Source organism: Ziziphus jujuba, chromosome 5 (genome assembly GCF_031755915.1).
Source record: "Ziziphus jujuba cultivar Dongzao chromosome 5, ASM3175591v1".
NCBI classification, from domain to species: domain Eukaryota; kingdom Viridiplantae; phylum Streptophyta; class Magnoliopsida; order Rosales; family Rhamnaceae; genus Ziziphus; species Ziziphus jujuba.
The window spans coordinates 7,852,493-7,868,994 of NC_083383.1; the positions used below are offsets into that span (position 1 = coordinate 7,852,493).

Below are 16,502 nucleotides of genomic sequence, written 5' to 3' on the forward strand. Positions count from 1 at the left end.
GGTGGTCCGCGTGCATTCTACATTGTACGTGATTCGTGCCCAGTGTATATATATATATATATATGTATATATATGGCTAATACTAATGGTTAATTTAATTTGCTTGTTTGTATTGAATTTTATTTGACTTTGTAAGGATTTTTTTTTTTTTTGGTATCTAGTTCTTCATAATATCAATAAAAAGTACGCTTGCGTTTATGAAAGTGGAGATATTCAACTGAATAAATGGATTTTCTCAAAATAAATAAATAAATAACTGATGAAATGGAGATTTTTTTTTTCTTCTAAAAAACTGATACGAAATGGATATATATGTTAATTACTAAAAATATTGTTATTATGATGTAAATGAAAATTCCCTTATCTAGAATCCTCCTATTAAGAGACACTCCTTGATGATGTAAATTCAATATACTTGTATGCTTGAGCCAACAATAGTCCAAATACTTAATATAAAAAATGTAAAATACATGGAGCAACAAGTGTTAGAAAGGGTTCTAATTAAGGACGTAACTAGGCAGTTTTTTTTTTCTTAATAAATTTTAAATATAATATGTATGTATATATATTTATATAACAGGATAATAACAAATAATGCTTAATTTTTTATGCATTTAACCGAACATTGTTAATTTAATGGATGATAGGTATATATTTGATTAACATAATTTTTTAAAATATAATTGAATTCAAATAAAATATATGTAATTAAATATTTTTTGTATTAAAAAAATAAGCATATAAGGAGAAGAAAAACAAACAGAAAATTAAGGTTCTGTTAATTTCGAATAGAAAGACACATGTTAAATAGGGTTGAACAATACATTTTTTTCTAAACCGTTCCTATTATACACAACAATTTTATATTGGGAAGAGTACACAAATTTCCAAAGTAGCAGGTAGGAAACTCTGAATCTTTTCTATATGATAACATTGAACTAGTTCCACTATTTCCAATAATTTTTTTTTCTTCTGTACCTCGTCAATCAATATTAATTATGAGCTCGACGTGGGCGGCGATAAATCCACAGTTTAAGCGGGCAGTAATACTTAATACTACCATACTCTTACCCAGCGTTTAACCTTAACTTCCTTTGTTCTTCCTTTCAGCAATTCAATGCATGCAATGGATTTTGCCCTGAATACTACCGTAGCTGGATGCTTCACCATATTATTCCTAATCTTATACTATTCATCACGGAGATTTATTCCAGCTGCCAAGGGAAAATTGGCACCTGAAGCCTCCGGTGGATGGCCTATAATTGGTCACCTTCCACTGTTAGCAACATCCAAGCTTCCCCACAAGACTTTGGCGGCCATGGCAGAGAAGCACGGCTTGGAGTGCATCCAGTTCTGGTGGTAAGCAGTTCGGAAATGGCTAAGGAATGTTTTAGCGGCACCAATGACCTTGCCCTCGCCTCTCGTCCCAAACTATTGGCGTTCAAGCATCTCGCTTACAACTACGCGATGTTTTCAGTTGCCGACTATGGACCTTATTGGCGTGAGCTTCGTAAAATAACCACTTCAAAGTTGCTCTCGAACCGCCGGCTCGAGCTGCTTAAACATGTTCGAGTCTCTGAAGTGCACAGCTTCTTGAAACCACTGTACAATACTTGGAGTACTAAGACAGAGAACAATATTGCAGAAGGCTCTGTTTTGGTGGAGATGAATCGGCGGTTTGTGGCGTTGAGTCTCAACGTGATTCTCAGAATGGTTGCAGGAAAGCGATTTTTTGCTGGTGATGAGAATATGAGTGATGAAAGAGAGGCATTGCGGGTCCACGAACCAGTGAGGAAATTTTTTAAATTGTCGGGGACCTTTGTAGTTGGTGATGCTATACCTTATATTAGGTGGTTGGATTTGGGTGGATATGAGAAGGCCATGAAGAAAACGGCAAAAGAATTGGATGATATTATTGGGGAATGGCTAGAAGAGCATAAACGGAATAGATCATCAGCGAGTGAAGCTAAGGAGAAACAAGATCTCATGGACGTTATGCTGTCTGTACTTCAGGCGGGTTCGGACCTTGTGGGTCATCACCCGGATACAATTAACAAAGCCACAATTTTGGTAAGTATATTTCTTTTCAATCTTTTCTTTAATTGTCTTAAAGGAAGCTAGACACAAAACAAGAGTGTATTTTTGCAGGCTATCTTTGCAGGGGGTAGCGACACCATCACTGTTACCTTGACTTGGGCAGTATCAATCGACACGTCCTGAAAAAAGTCAAAGATGAGCTAGATGTCCATGTGGGCCCGGAAAGAGTTGTGGATGAGACTGATATAAGCAAGTTATTGTACCTCCAAGCCGTAGTTAAGAGACGCTGCGTTTGTATCCACCAGCTCCACTCGGAGTTCCACATGAATTCACCGAGGACTGCACCATATATGGCTACCATGTCCCTAAAGGAACAAGACTCATCAGTAACCTTTGGAAAATCCAAACCGACCCGGAAGTATGGGCGGATAATCCATTGGAGTTCAAGCCGGAGAGGTTTCTGACAACCCAAAAAGATGTTGATGTTAGGGGTCAGCATTTTGAGATGATACCGTTTGGTAGTGGCAGAAGAGTTTGCCCTGGCATCTCTTTTGGGATTCTAATGGTTAACTTCTCGTTGGCTAGTTTTTTGCATGCCTTCGAAATCACCACTCCGTCCGATGAACCGATTGATATGTTTGAAAGCTTTGGGCAGACATGCACCGAAGCAACTCCACTTGAAATTGTTATCAAACCGCGGTTGTCCCCGAAGCTCTATGGAGTACTCGAGAACCAGAAATAGGACCTATCTATATATGTTCTGATTATTGTGTCATAATCCTTTTTAGTTTTTTAATTTGCAATAGCATGCCCAATTACTTGTTTTTAAGTTGTGAATGTGGTAATGGATATATATATATATATATATATATATATATATAAATAAATATTGTGAATTAATTGATTTGCTTGTATTATTATTATTATTATTATTTTTAAGAAGAAGTCTTTCTTTTTACAATTTAAAATTAATTATATATAGTTTCTATTTCTTATACACCACCATTAAAATATACAAAACTTTTTTTTTTATCAAAATTATACAGGTTTCTTGATGCCTAAAAGGTGCTTATATATATTTACATACAATTAGTATATTGTGAGTTCTGATTTCTTGAATCAGTTTAATGCAACACAACCATGGTAAAGACTGATGAAATAATTGAAACAGTAAGAAATTATATTGAATTGACAAAAGTTATATTCTCAACTTCTATTCTAAAGGTAACTTGATGAAATAATTAAAATAGTAAGAAACAAGTCTTCTATTGAACGGACAAAAAATGCATTCTCAACTTGTATTCTAAAGGTAACCTTTATAACATTATTTATACAGTATACTATTATATAAGATTGATAAATCAATATCCTAATAGCTTAAACTTTGAGGATAAATAAGGTTTTAAAAAAATATAAAAGTTCAAAATCCTAAAAACATAGATTCAAATCCTTTTCTTGTCACATTACCATCCATTTAGGGTCCGTTTGGGAAGTGTTAAAATTGAGAGAGAAAATGATTTTCGGGATTTAGTTTTTTGGGATTCAGTTTCCTGAGAATTAATTTTTCTCTGGTTTGTTTGGTAAATAATAGGAAAGTTGGGATTTATAAGTAATTAAATTTAAGATTGTATAATAAATTAAGGGTAAATATGTATTTTAAAAAAAAAATTCAAAACTAATTTCTCTAGAATTTTCAAAATGACACCTATATATGTGGGAACAACTTTTCCACATATTTTTCTATACCGGTGGGAATTTAATTTCCTGAATCCACCCTTTTCTATCTTACAATAAACATCCAAACAAAAGAAAGTTATCACTTTCCTAAGGGAATTAGATTCCCACTAACTTTATCTTTATCCAAACATGTCGTTAAGGAATTTACCCTACAAATAAAAGGAAACATTAGAAAGATTGATATACGTAATAAACTAATATCTTAATCCTAATAGCTTGAACTTAATCTTTTGGAATCAATGGTAAATTAACATATAACACATACATATTAGTTATACAAAATGATCATTTTGTTATATCAACCTTAGTATTCACAGCTTTATCTTTTGGGGATAAATAGATAAATATTAGTTATACAAAATTATCATTTTGTTACATCAACCTTAGCACTCACGGCTTTATCATTTGGGGATGTCTTATTACTCACGACTTTATTACTTAGAAATGGCTTTTATCACTTACCGATGCCTTATCTATAACAACTTCTTGCTGGTTTAATTGGCTTGAATGTGTGACATGGTTTTTAAAACATGATGCTCCTAGCTTATCAAAAATGCATCCCTATTACTATTAAAAAAAATAATAATGCGAGGATCAAATTCCTTATTTATATTTATAGGACTTTGTAATACACCTTACTCAATCTAGTTCAAGAGATAACGTATAGTAATAATATGCAAATTGTTAAAGCAAAAATTATATTGTAAGGTTACAATCAATTAGTGCAGCAATTCACCGCTTACTAGTTGAAACTTGTAATCGTTAAAGCCATTTCACGGTCCAAATAGTAGGGCATCACATCAATTTGCTAGAATTGATTGCATGCGTGACAATCTTGTGTACCAATTTGTTTTATTTTTAATGAACACCATAGACACCTATCGGTTCTTAGAATACTTTTGTTGTGGTGGATCTCACAATTTCTACATCTTATGTGTCTCTTTCATTAATTAGACGCTCGTTTATTACCAAAAAAAATGATAAAAGTTGATTCTCTCTTTAACTTTTCGAGAGGATTAATTATAAGATTAATTTTACTTGAGCATCCTTTTTTTTATAAGATTGCCTATTAGATCGTCAAATTGAATTGCATATCAGTTCAATTACCAAATTAATTTTAAAAGTTGACCAATAAAAAATTTAAAAATTAAGAAAATTAAGTAATTTTCTCATTAATTATTTTTTTATCATTCCGTTTGTAAATAAAAAAAAATAATTATTTTTTCAATTTTTAACTTTTTATTAATTAATTTAGAAATTAAAACAATATAAAACAAATTATAAATTTAAAATATAATGTGAAACGCTTTAAACTTAAACCCAATATATAATCTAGCTTAAGTATAACATGACATTAACCCATAGTTTTATGCTCCACAAGTTTTTGGCCACAACTAATTTTCCATCATAGAGGTCCCAGAATACATTAGCCTTAGAAAAAATAAATTCAACATTAAACTTGAATGAGGACGTGAAAATATTAATAAAATAATAATGACAGTGATATTGAGGGAAAAAATGTTCATTCAGAAATGAAAAATACTTACATAAAATGGAGACAACATTAATTAGAAAATAGCATTAATTATTATTTTCAACTATGATTCGAGCAAATTTATTCAATCACTTTAGGAAAGAAAGTCTTTAATTTAATTTATTAGACCACACACAAGTTCAGGTGCAAATTAAAAGTGATTTACGTACTTTTCAATGGCGATGTTTTTCCTTTATTAATTAATTGTTGCCGTATTTACTATTTTCTCCAACCAAGGATCTAGTAGGCTGCTAAATACTAATCTCCAATATATATTACCAAAAATAAAAAATAAAAAATACTATCCACCAATATTCAATAATTACCAAAAAAATAAAAATAAATACTCAATAATTACTCGCACAATGTATAAGCAAACATTTTGGATGTTGCCACGCGATCATTAGTTTCTGGATGAACAAACAAGATAAAAGGTTTGAAGTTTTTTTTTTTTAAATTATAAATTATCCCCAAATTTCTGTTATTCCATACTTTGAACCCATGCTCTGATAGTATACATAAAGATAGAAGCTATCCTCCATTAAAGCGTTGAAGTTGACAGCATATTTTACTTCATAATTACAAAATCAACAAATATACATGTATTTTTTTTTCCACATACAAACAGTTTTCCATCCATCAGCATTTTTCTGGGGTTACATCTATATATATATATATATATATATATATATAACTAATTTTGACTGCGTAAATATTCAACAAACAAACGTGCATTCCCAACTTTTTCAACGATATAAACTGTAGTATTCTCAAGGCCGTTTGCATTCCAAATTACAACAATTCCTAAACATGAAGTACTTCGCTCTCGCATATCCATTTCCTGGTTCATATACCATCTTTGCCTTACTGTTTTTCCTCTTGTCTCTTCTATGGATATCAAAGAGAGTCCATAGAAACACAAAAAAAGCACCCCCAGAAGCAGCCGGCGCTTGGCCGTTGCTCGGCCACCTTCCAGTCTTAGGAAGCCAAAAACCAGCCCACATGACTTTGGGAAACATGGCCGACAAGTATGGACCAGTGTTCACAATCAAGCTCGGCGTACACCGAGCCTTGATTGTAAGCAGTTGGGAGATTGCTAGAGAGTGTTTCACCACCAACGACAAAGCGTTCGCCAACCGACCCAAATATCTAGCAGCCGAGCTTATGGGCTATAACTTGGCCATGTTCGGTTTCAGCCCATACTGGCGCCAAGTCCGCAAGATTGCCACGCTCGAACTCTTATCAAATCACCGGCTTGAGATGCTCAAGAACGTACGAGAATCAGAGGTGAGAGCTTCCATAGATGAGATATATGAACTGTGGAAGAAGAAAAAGGAAGAAAGTAATTCGGGAAAGGTTTTGGTGGAGATGAGGAGGTGGTTTGGGGATACAACTTTGAATGTCATATTGAGGATGGTGGTTGGGAAGCGATTCGCTGGGGCTACAACGCAGGCAGAGAAGGAGGAGAGTGAAAGATGCAGTAAAGCGATAAGGGAATTTTTCAAACTGGGTGGGGAGTTTGTGATATCGGATGCTCTTCCGTTTCTAAGACGGTGGGATTTGGGTGGACAACAGAAGGCCATGAAAGAGACAGCCAAAGAGCTTGATGGTGTTCTTGAAATATGGTTGGAACAACATAAGCAGAAGAAAATCTCTGGTGAGGTCGCAGGCGAGAATGATTTCATGGATATGATGCTTTCCGTTCTTGATGATGATAACGCGGAAGAGCAATCTCCCTCTAGTTATGGTGTCGATACAATTAATAAGGCTACATGCTTGGTAAGCGTTTCTACTTTTTCTTTTTTCATTTTGTCTTTTTTGTCATCCGACCGAAATATGGATAACTATTGTATTTTAAAGATATCTTTTATGGCCTTTTTTAGATGATCTTTATCATGATAATTAATTAGCATAATTTTTTTTTTTTTTATCATTAGGGTTACTCAAATTCGAAATCTTATATGAATATTATCATTAGACTGTTTTAACAGAGATAATTATTAACATAAAATTGAGTTCATAGTTTTTAAGTATTATTTAATTAAATTTCCCTCGTATAATGTCCACAAGTTAATTATGATCGTATAACCATCATTTGTTAATAAGAATTAAAAAAGAAGAAGTTGGATAACAAGTTGTAAAAAGTTTTGTTAGGACAATCCATTGATTAAAAAATTTAAATCTTTCCTTACCAAAAAGAAAATAGTTGTAAAAAAGAATTCCAATTATATTGGTTTTTAAAAGGATTTTATGGTTTTTAAGAATTAGTAGAATTTTACAATTATAACCTCCCTTTATGAGGAGTTAAAAAATTAAATAGTTACCGTATTACTCTCATGCCCAACTGTACATATATCAGTATATGGTTCATTGGATTTTATGATTTGATAAATTAATAATATTTTGCACTTCGCAGGCTCTAATACTGGGGGGAACAGATACCACATCAGTGGCTTTAACATGGGCTCTATCTCTGCTACTCAATAATCGGCAAGTCTTAAAAAAAGCACAAGATGAATTAGAGCACCAGGTGGGCAGAGAAAGGGCATGTGAAAGAATCGGACATCAAGAACCTTGTTTATCTCCAAGCCATAATCAAGGAAACACTGCGTCTCTATCCCTCGGCACCACTCTCTGTACCGCACGAATCCATACAAGACTGCACAGTCGGTGGCTATCACATACCTGCAGGCACACGCCTTCTTGTGAATTTAGCAAAGTTACATAGGGACTCAAGGGTGTGGACCAATCCTAACCAATTTCAACCTGAAAGATTTCTTACAAGTACTTGCAAAGACTTCGATGTTAGGGGCCAGAATTTCGAGTTCATACCATTTGGAACTGGTAGAAGAGTCTGTCCTGGGATATCATTTGCTCTTCAAGTTATGCATCTTTTATTGGCTAATTTGCTACATGCTTTTGAAATTACAACTCCATTAGATGAACCAGTGGATATGGGTGAGACTTCTGGAATAACCAATATGAAAGCTACCCCGCTTGAGGTTGTTCTTGGTCCACGGATTTTTGCTTGGTAAACATTGTAAGAATTTGGAATTGGAAGTTAAATTAATTTGTGCAATTTGGATAATATTTTGTAGCTAATGATTATAAATTAACATTTGTAGACTTGATAACACTATTTAAGATAAATAAACGTTTAGGTTTAAAGTTTAAAGCAAAGGTAAAAATGCCATCTCTTCCCAAATTGTAATAAAAGAAAGAAAAAAAAAAAAAAAGAGTGATTGTAAATTAATTATACAAAATGCAGCGAATGGTCTTGTCTCGTGGAGTTTTTCATACATCATTGGGGCCACAAAGGGCACATCACTAATTTTTGTCAAATGCTTGCGTTATACAGCGAATAAGGATAACCAGGACCGGTCCATAGAGTAAGGATTACGCACGGCCACATGGATTCAGAAGTTCACTTCACTAGTTTTGCTATTTACACGATAGAAAATCCTCTTAATGGTCTTGTCTCGTGTAAAATTTTCGTGGAACATTGGTGCCACAAAGGGCACATCACTAATTTTTGTCAGATACCTGCATTATACAGTAAGGAAAACCCAGTCCATAAGAGTAAGGATTAAGCAGCGACACATGGATTCTGAAGGTCACATAACTACTGTTGCTACTTACACGACAGAAATTCATTGAATGGTTTTGTCTCGTGTAAATTTTCATACAACATTGAGGCCACAAAGGGCACATCACTAATTTTTGTCAAATACTTGCATCATAGAGTGAATACGGATAGCCAGGTCCATAGACTAAGGATTGCGCAGCCCCACATAGATTCTGAGGTCACATGCTATTTACACGACAAAAATCTCCCTTCCCACTACAATTTTGTTTAAATTACCAAAAAGTCCTCTGGTTTTTTTGTTTTTTTTGTTTTTTTTGTTTTTTTTGTTTTTTTTCTATTTTTACAATTTGAATTTTTAGGATTTTAGGTTTCTTCACTCTTCAACGTGTAGCAGGAGCCGTGGCAGATAGATGACCACCGGCAGCCAATAGCTTGATTTGAAAGGTTAATTTTATTTTTTTTGGGGCATAAATCCGGTTGTTTCAGATCGTGAACAACTAAAATTTTGCTGCTCTACTGGTGCTTTCATCCAACAGTATTTGCTGAAAATTTTAGTTAACTTTTTTCTTATTGGTTTGGTCTCTCCCTCTGTCACTGAATAATACCTAGTGTTAGATCTGATTGCTTATGAGAACGAAGAAAGATATCCAAAGAGACCAATTTTATATAATATTCAATTCTTGTATAAAGTACATAGGAAAAGAGGTAGTATAAAGCCATCGCTGAGTCCTATGGCCGACATTGGTCTCCTCTCGTTGCTGGTGGTTTGCTCATAATTTTAAGGAGGTTTCACTAGGGAAGGGATCAAACACTAGAAGTAAAATAACTTGAATTTTTAAAATACAAAAACGAATTAAAAAAAAATAAAATAAAAGGAGTTTTCTAAAGTAGTTGGCAGATTTACTTTTACTTTTTGTCATTTTGTCACGTCACATGGTATCAATTTTTTATTCAATAAGTTGTTAATAAATTAGTAATGGAGAGGTCAATCGGAGATCTTTGTGACATTAACTATTCTAAACTTGAGATATGAAATCGGGACAAAAATTAATTTAATTTAGTAGATTTTCGTCGTTTTTTTTTTTTTTTTTTTTTTGCAGGAAAAAAAAGAATTCTGCCAAAAAAAAAACAAAAGGAAGATCATATTTTGTCATTTTCTTTCCGGGTGAATCAGGAATCGTATTTTTTTTTTTTTTTAAATGATGAATGTTTGTTCATTATTATCTAAAAATTGCAAGCAAGAAAAATGCTCAACATTAATTATTCAATTATTGAATGGGCTTCCAGAAAGAGAAAAGTATTATATATATTTTTTAATGATGAATGTTTGCTCATTATTATTTAAAATATTACCAGCAAGAACCATGCTCAACAATAGTCATTGTTTAATATATAGGTCGTTACCTACATATAAAACGACCTCCATTTTTGGATTTATAGTTCTGTACTTTTTTTTTTTTTAAACTCACTTGTCTTTGTAGGTAAAGGAGATAAAAAAGGTGAAAGATTCCATAATAATTGACTAGAGATAGTGTATGTACATGAATTCACATATAACGTCTCTGCTTGTCATTTTTTTATGGCAATAATTACGGAACAGTAGTTTAAAAATACTTTTAATGTCATTTTTTTATGGCAATAATTACGGAAGAGTAGTTTAAAAATACTTTTAATGTCAGTGTTTGTGTGTGTGTATATATATATATATATATATAATCAATTTAATAGGAGAATTTACATTATATTATTTTTTTTAATTTATTAATTACATGGTTTATTTTTTTAAATAAAATTTTAATATATTATCAAATTTATATTTGATTATTTTTAAAATTTAAATATTAAATTTTTAATGTAATCTAATGATAATAAAAAATAAACTTTAATTTATATATATATAAATATATATATATATATTTTATTATCAAGAGCTATGACCATAAAAAAATATATTTTTGGATGGTTTGGTTTAGAATTATTAGCGTAATTATTATTATTATTATTATTATTATTAGAACCAGCATCTCACATGTGTAGGAATTAAGGAATAGGAACATCCACAAACGGCACATCACTATAATTGTGTTTTACCCAAAAAAAAAAAAAAAAATCACTATAAATTTTATTACGGTCATATTTTGCGTTATATAATGCATGAGGCCCAAAAAGAATTGGACAGCTATGTCATACAGTGAGGATCCAGCTGGCCCTCATGGATATGTAGCCAGGCCCACAACTTCTCGTCAACCTTCCAAACCTTCGTTTAGACGGGATCCAAGACGATTAATATAATAATTTTTTTAATACATTTTGAAATCATATTTCTTTGGTTATTATATTTTGAAATTAAATGGTTATAAAGCTTTTGGTATATAGTTAGTGATTTTATTTTTAGTACTTCAATTTTTCTTGTAATGATTCTTTTAACCTTAATCAAACAAATCCTTATTGATTTTGTTATTATTATTTTACAATGAATTAATTAATCTAATTACATTATCTTAGTGAAACCACAACGACTCTAGTAATTTTTTTTTTTTGGACAAAGAAAACTACTCTATTAAATTTAATGGGATTTTCGGATTTTTAAACTCACCATTAGGCCTTAGCCACAAGAACATAAAAAAAAAAAAGTCAAACGGATAGATGGATATTGCAGCACGCCATGGAAGAGATCCATGGATTTTCAATATATTGTTTTCCATCTTTACTCTTCCTTAATCTAAAAGATTTGCTATTATTAATGAAAGTTGAACTTTTCCTAATCTAATTATTTGATATCCAAGGTTCGTATCTTACTTCAAATACCTGCGATATAATAACATTTCCATATATTACTAGGTCAATGTCCAAGGGAACTGTCCAACCATCTCATGCATGTGAAGCGTAGAGGTTGAAACCAAATAGATGAATATGGGTTGGAATACTTTATTTAACAAGGTACATTCACTGTAAAATTACTAATCCTTTTGAACATTTTTATGTCATCCAAATAGAACATGGGGTTTGGGATAGATTTATAATTTGGAATTGGTAGGTTGAAATAAATGAGTTAGAATATGATAAGAGATAAAATAAAAAAATAATTGAAATAGGATAAAAATGAAATATCCTAATAATTAAACTTAATCCTATACCATCAACAAGGTTAATAATTATTCCAATCCAAGCGTAATACTTATTCACGGGTTAAAAAAATTCACATAATCAAATGGATAGGATAATCCGAATAAAATTTCCTAACAAACAATACTATCCTTCATTCTTTTTTTAATGTGCCTATTTTATCCCATACGACTACAAAATATTAAATGCCGTATTTTTTTATTTTTTATTTTTTTTTGTCCCTTTCTTTTCCGAATGAATGATAATGCCATATTTGATTAATCAATCATGCTGCAGTATGCCTCCAAACCCACAAACATCGGCGTGGCCGTCAAGATATACATTATCCCATTTTTACTGTAGCAAAATTATTTAATATTGCAAACAAGTAAAAAATAAAAATAAAAATTAATAATTCCCAACATTATATAATTACTTAGCTGACACATTTACTTAGCTGACACATGGGCCTCCACAGGCTTTTTAAACAATTAATACAAGTCATCGCTGTTTCCATCCAGATCTCAACTTTCCGAATCCATCATCTATGGAGTTGGGTGTTGCATGTACCATCTTCGCTTTTCTTCTGTTTCTCTGCTTTCTTCTGTGGATATCAAGAAAAGCCCACACAAACACAAATAAGTTACCACCAGAAGCAACCGGTGCATGGCCGTTTATCGGCCACCTTCCCCTCTTAAGAGGACCACAACCTGCTTACATAACTTTAGGAAATATAGCTGACAAGGACGGACCTCTCTTCACCATCAAGCTAGGCGCACACAGAGCCCTGGTTGTAAGTAGTTTGGAAATGGCTAAGGAATGTCTCACAACCAACGACAAAGTGTTCGCCAATCGGCCCAAGTCTCTAGCGGCCGAGCTTATGGGCTACAACTTTGCCATGTTCGGGTTCAGCCCTTATGGCCCTTACTGGCGCCAAATCCGCAAGACTGCCACGGTCGAACTCTTATCCAATCACCGGCTTGAGATGCTCAAGAACGTCCGGGAATCCGAGGTTAAAGCCTCCATTAAAGAGGTATATGATTTATGGAAAAACAACAAAGGTAAGTCAAAGACAGTGGAGATGAGAAGATGGTTTGGAGATGTAAATTTGAACATAATATTCAGGATGGTGGTAGGGAAACGATATGTTGGAGCCACCACGCCAAGTGAGATGGAAGAGAGTGAAAGGTGTCGAAAGGCGTTGAGAGATTTTTTCAAACTGGGTGGAGGGTTTGTGATATCGGATGCTCTTCCATTTCTAAGATGGTTGGATTTGGGTGGGCATGGTAAGGCTATGAAGCAGACGGCCAAAGAGCTTGATGATGTTCTTGAAAGATGGTTGAAACAGCATAAGCAGAAAAGGGTTTCTAGATCTGGAGAGATTCATGATTTCATGGATTTGATGCTTTCTGTTCTTGATGAAGCTGAAGATCATCAATCTCCTTCTACTTACGATTCGGATACAATTAACAAAGCTACATGCCTGGTATGCCAATTTCATCCTCTATTTCTTACTATTTTTACCTTTTAATTTCTTCATTTGTTTATTATCTTGCAGCCAAATAGAAATTTAGAAACATATATATATATATATATATACATTTGTGTGTGCGCGTTATTTTAAGACATCTAATTATTAGCTAGTCAAGATTGAATTTACTAAACAAGAGATAACAATATGTAACCGTAATTTGTGGATCTTCAAATTAATCACTTTGTTTGGCCGTGAAACTGACAGTTCAATAAATAAATATCATAGGCATGTAAGAATTCTACATACTTTAAGCGGACAAAAAAAAAAAAAAAAAAAAAAGAAAGACTACGTACTCGTTTTTTAATTTTTAATCAAACACATTTAATTATACAATGAAATTCGCTTTTTAGTGACAATTGAAAACTATAATTTTTTTTTAAAAATTAAAGACTAAGTTTTAAATTAATTTTATTCAAATATTATTTGACAGTAATCTTTCCTTTTTTTTTTTTTTTCTTCATATATTTGACAAAAACGATAAAAGAGTTTCAAAGTCAGTCTTACTGAATATTCTCTTGAACATTAGTCATTATAATCAACCGTCCTTAAGGGATATTTTATTTAACAAAGATTTTCAGTGTGAATTTTCAAAATAAATATGCAGGTTTGTAGTGATTTAAATATAACTATAGAACGGTCATGTAACATCGAATAGTTAGGACGGTACTTAAATATTTCATAGATTGCAGAATTAGACAACATAGTACAATAAAATATATATATATATATATATATATTAAAGATGCTTTGTATATTTGTTATGAGATATCTTGATGAATTTTTTATTAAAATACCACTCATCAACTTTAAAATCTCTTCAATAGTTAATATTTTAAAAATAAATTTGGAGCTTATAGGATCCATTTTAACTTTTAAAATTTCAATACTTTATTAAATTTATATAAAATTTTAAATATAATTTTAAATTTTAATTTTTAAAAAATTTCTTAAACCAAAGTGCTGATACAAAATTTATCAAAATATTCTAATAGAAAATTTATTGTTATTTTTTGTCTTTCTTTTTGCGTAAATATTTAAAGCGGCGTCCCTATCATGATGAACGAATGGATTTGATTTGAGCCCAAGCCAATGGCTTTGAAATAGATTATCTAAGCCATCATTCCCATTGAAGCTGCACATGCTCATTTGTTTATGATTTTTTTTGGGACCATTTTTATGATATATATATTTTTTTTTGGCTAAATTTATTTGATGAAGTTTCGTTTTAGCAAAACATACTTGATGGATGTTGCAATAAATTAATGAGTGGAAAGACCAGGCAAATAAATAAATTATTATAGTTTGGTCAGTTTATTTAGCAGATAATAATGGCAGAATCTTGATTTGTCGGGACGGTCGTCTTGTAGCGAAATGCATGCCTGTTTAGTCTCTATCATAAAGATGTGGTTGGTACACTGAAATATTCTGCTTTTGTTTTTTTATTTTCAACAGGATTGTCAACAAATTATTTTTTAAATGTTCTAACTTTTAATGGTGGAAATAAAGGTTAAGAAAACGAATTAAATTTTTTAGGCTTTTTTTTTTCTTTTTTCAAATAAAAAAAAAAAAACATTTATCCATCATGAGAACATAAAACAAATATAGGATTTCGTTTTGCAATTTTAACTCCATTTTCGGTTTTGCAAGAGAGAACGAAAAAAATAAATAAATAAATAAAAGCTTCATTTTTGCACTCATAGAACCGTTCAAGCATTTTTTACACTCACGTTTCTCTTTATTCAAAAAGATAAAATAAAGCCAAAGAAAAAGATTCCATAATAATTGATTAGAGACCGAGTAAAAATTTTCACATTGAAAGATAGTGCATCCAGCGTGTTCATCAATTCCCAAATTTTCTCTATTTATCCCTTTGTTGACAATAATTTTGTAAGAGCAAGGACTTTTCATTTATGTATAATGTTTGTTATCAAGAACTATGAGCATCAAATATAGATGTTGATGGTTTAGTATTGCCTCATTATGTAGATAAAACTTATGAATTCGACATCTAAAATAAAAATCCAATAGCAATGTACATAAAATCTCAACGATGAAACATCATTATATGATATAATTTGAAAGTTTTGCAGGTTCTTATATTAGGGGGCACAGACACCACAACGGTATCGTTGACATGGGCTCTTTCAATGCTTCTCAATAATCGCGAAATCTTGAAAAAGGCTCAAGACGAATTAGACCAGCAGGTTGGTAGGGAAAGACATGTGGAAGAATCAGACATGAACAACCTTATTTATCTTCAAGCCATAATCAAAGAAACATTGCGTCTTTATCCTTCGGCACCACTCTCAGTACCGCACGAGTCCATTGAAGATTGCACAGTTGGTGGCTATCATGTACCTGCAGGCACACGTCTTATTATAAATATCGGAAAGATCCAACGGGATCCACGAGTCTGGTCTGATCCTTACCAGTTTCAGCCTGAAAGATTTCTTACAACTTGTAAGGATTTTGATGTTAGAGGCCAGAATTTCGAGTTGATACCATTTGGAAGTGGTCGAAGAGTATGTCCTGGAATATCACTTGCTCTTCAAGTTATGCAGCTTATACTGGCTAATTTGCTACATGCCTTTGAAATTACAACCCCACTGGATGAACCAGTGGACTTGGGTGAGACTTCTGGACTAACCAACATGAAGGCTACCCCTCTTGAGGTCATTCTCACCCCACGTCTTTCGGTTGATTATTAAATCTTCCTAAGAGTTTCAAGTTTGATAATGGATATTATAAATAAATTAATGCCCGTTTTAGAAAAACTTCCAAATTCCTAATTGTTGTGTAATGCAATAATAACAAACTATCATTTATGAACAGGCAAACTTCATTTACATATATATAAGAATTAGTGCTCATTTTCATGTAATAACTATCATTATTACTGAGCAATGACCTTGTCCAACACGAGGCCCACGGAGAATTGGACATCCACAACGTTGGTAGATCAAGAAAAG

At 32.3% G+C, this 16,502-nt stretch overlaps 2 protein-coding genes and 1 pseudogene across 2 annotated transcripts; all 3 read left to right on the forward strand.

Annotated features, from left to right (window-relative positions):
- Positions 1–528: 528 nt before the first annotated feature.
- Positions 529–2,904, forward strand: LOC125423033 (cytochrome P450 CYP82D47-like; annotated as a pseudogene).
- A 2,969-nt stretch (positions 2,905–5,873) lies between these two features.
- Positions 5,874–8,543, forward strand: LOC107410055 (cytochrome P450 CYP82D47). Its single transcript, XM_016017468.3, is given in 3 exon segments — positions 5,874–7,087; positions 7,725–7,862; positions 7,864–8,543. Coding segments are annotated over 3 exon segments (1,587 nt in total). The 5' UTR covers positions 5,874–6,118; the 3' UTR covers positions 8,344–8,543.
- Positions 8,544–12,462: 3,919 nt separating this feature from the next.
- Positions 12,463–16,417, forward strand: LOC107420287 (cytochrome P450 CYP82D47). The gene is made up of 2 exons (XM_016029215.4): positions 12,463–13,485; positions 15,624–16,417. The coding sequence occupies exons 1-2, from the start codon at positions 12,547–12,549 to the stop codon at positions 16,239–16,241; spliced, it is 1,557 nt and encodes a 518-aa protein (XP_015884701.3). The 5' UTR covers positions 12,463–12,546; the 3' UTR covers positions 16,242–16,417.
- Positions 16,418–16,502: the final 85 nt, after the last annotated feature.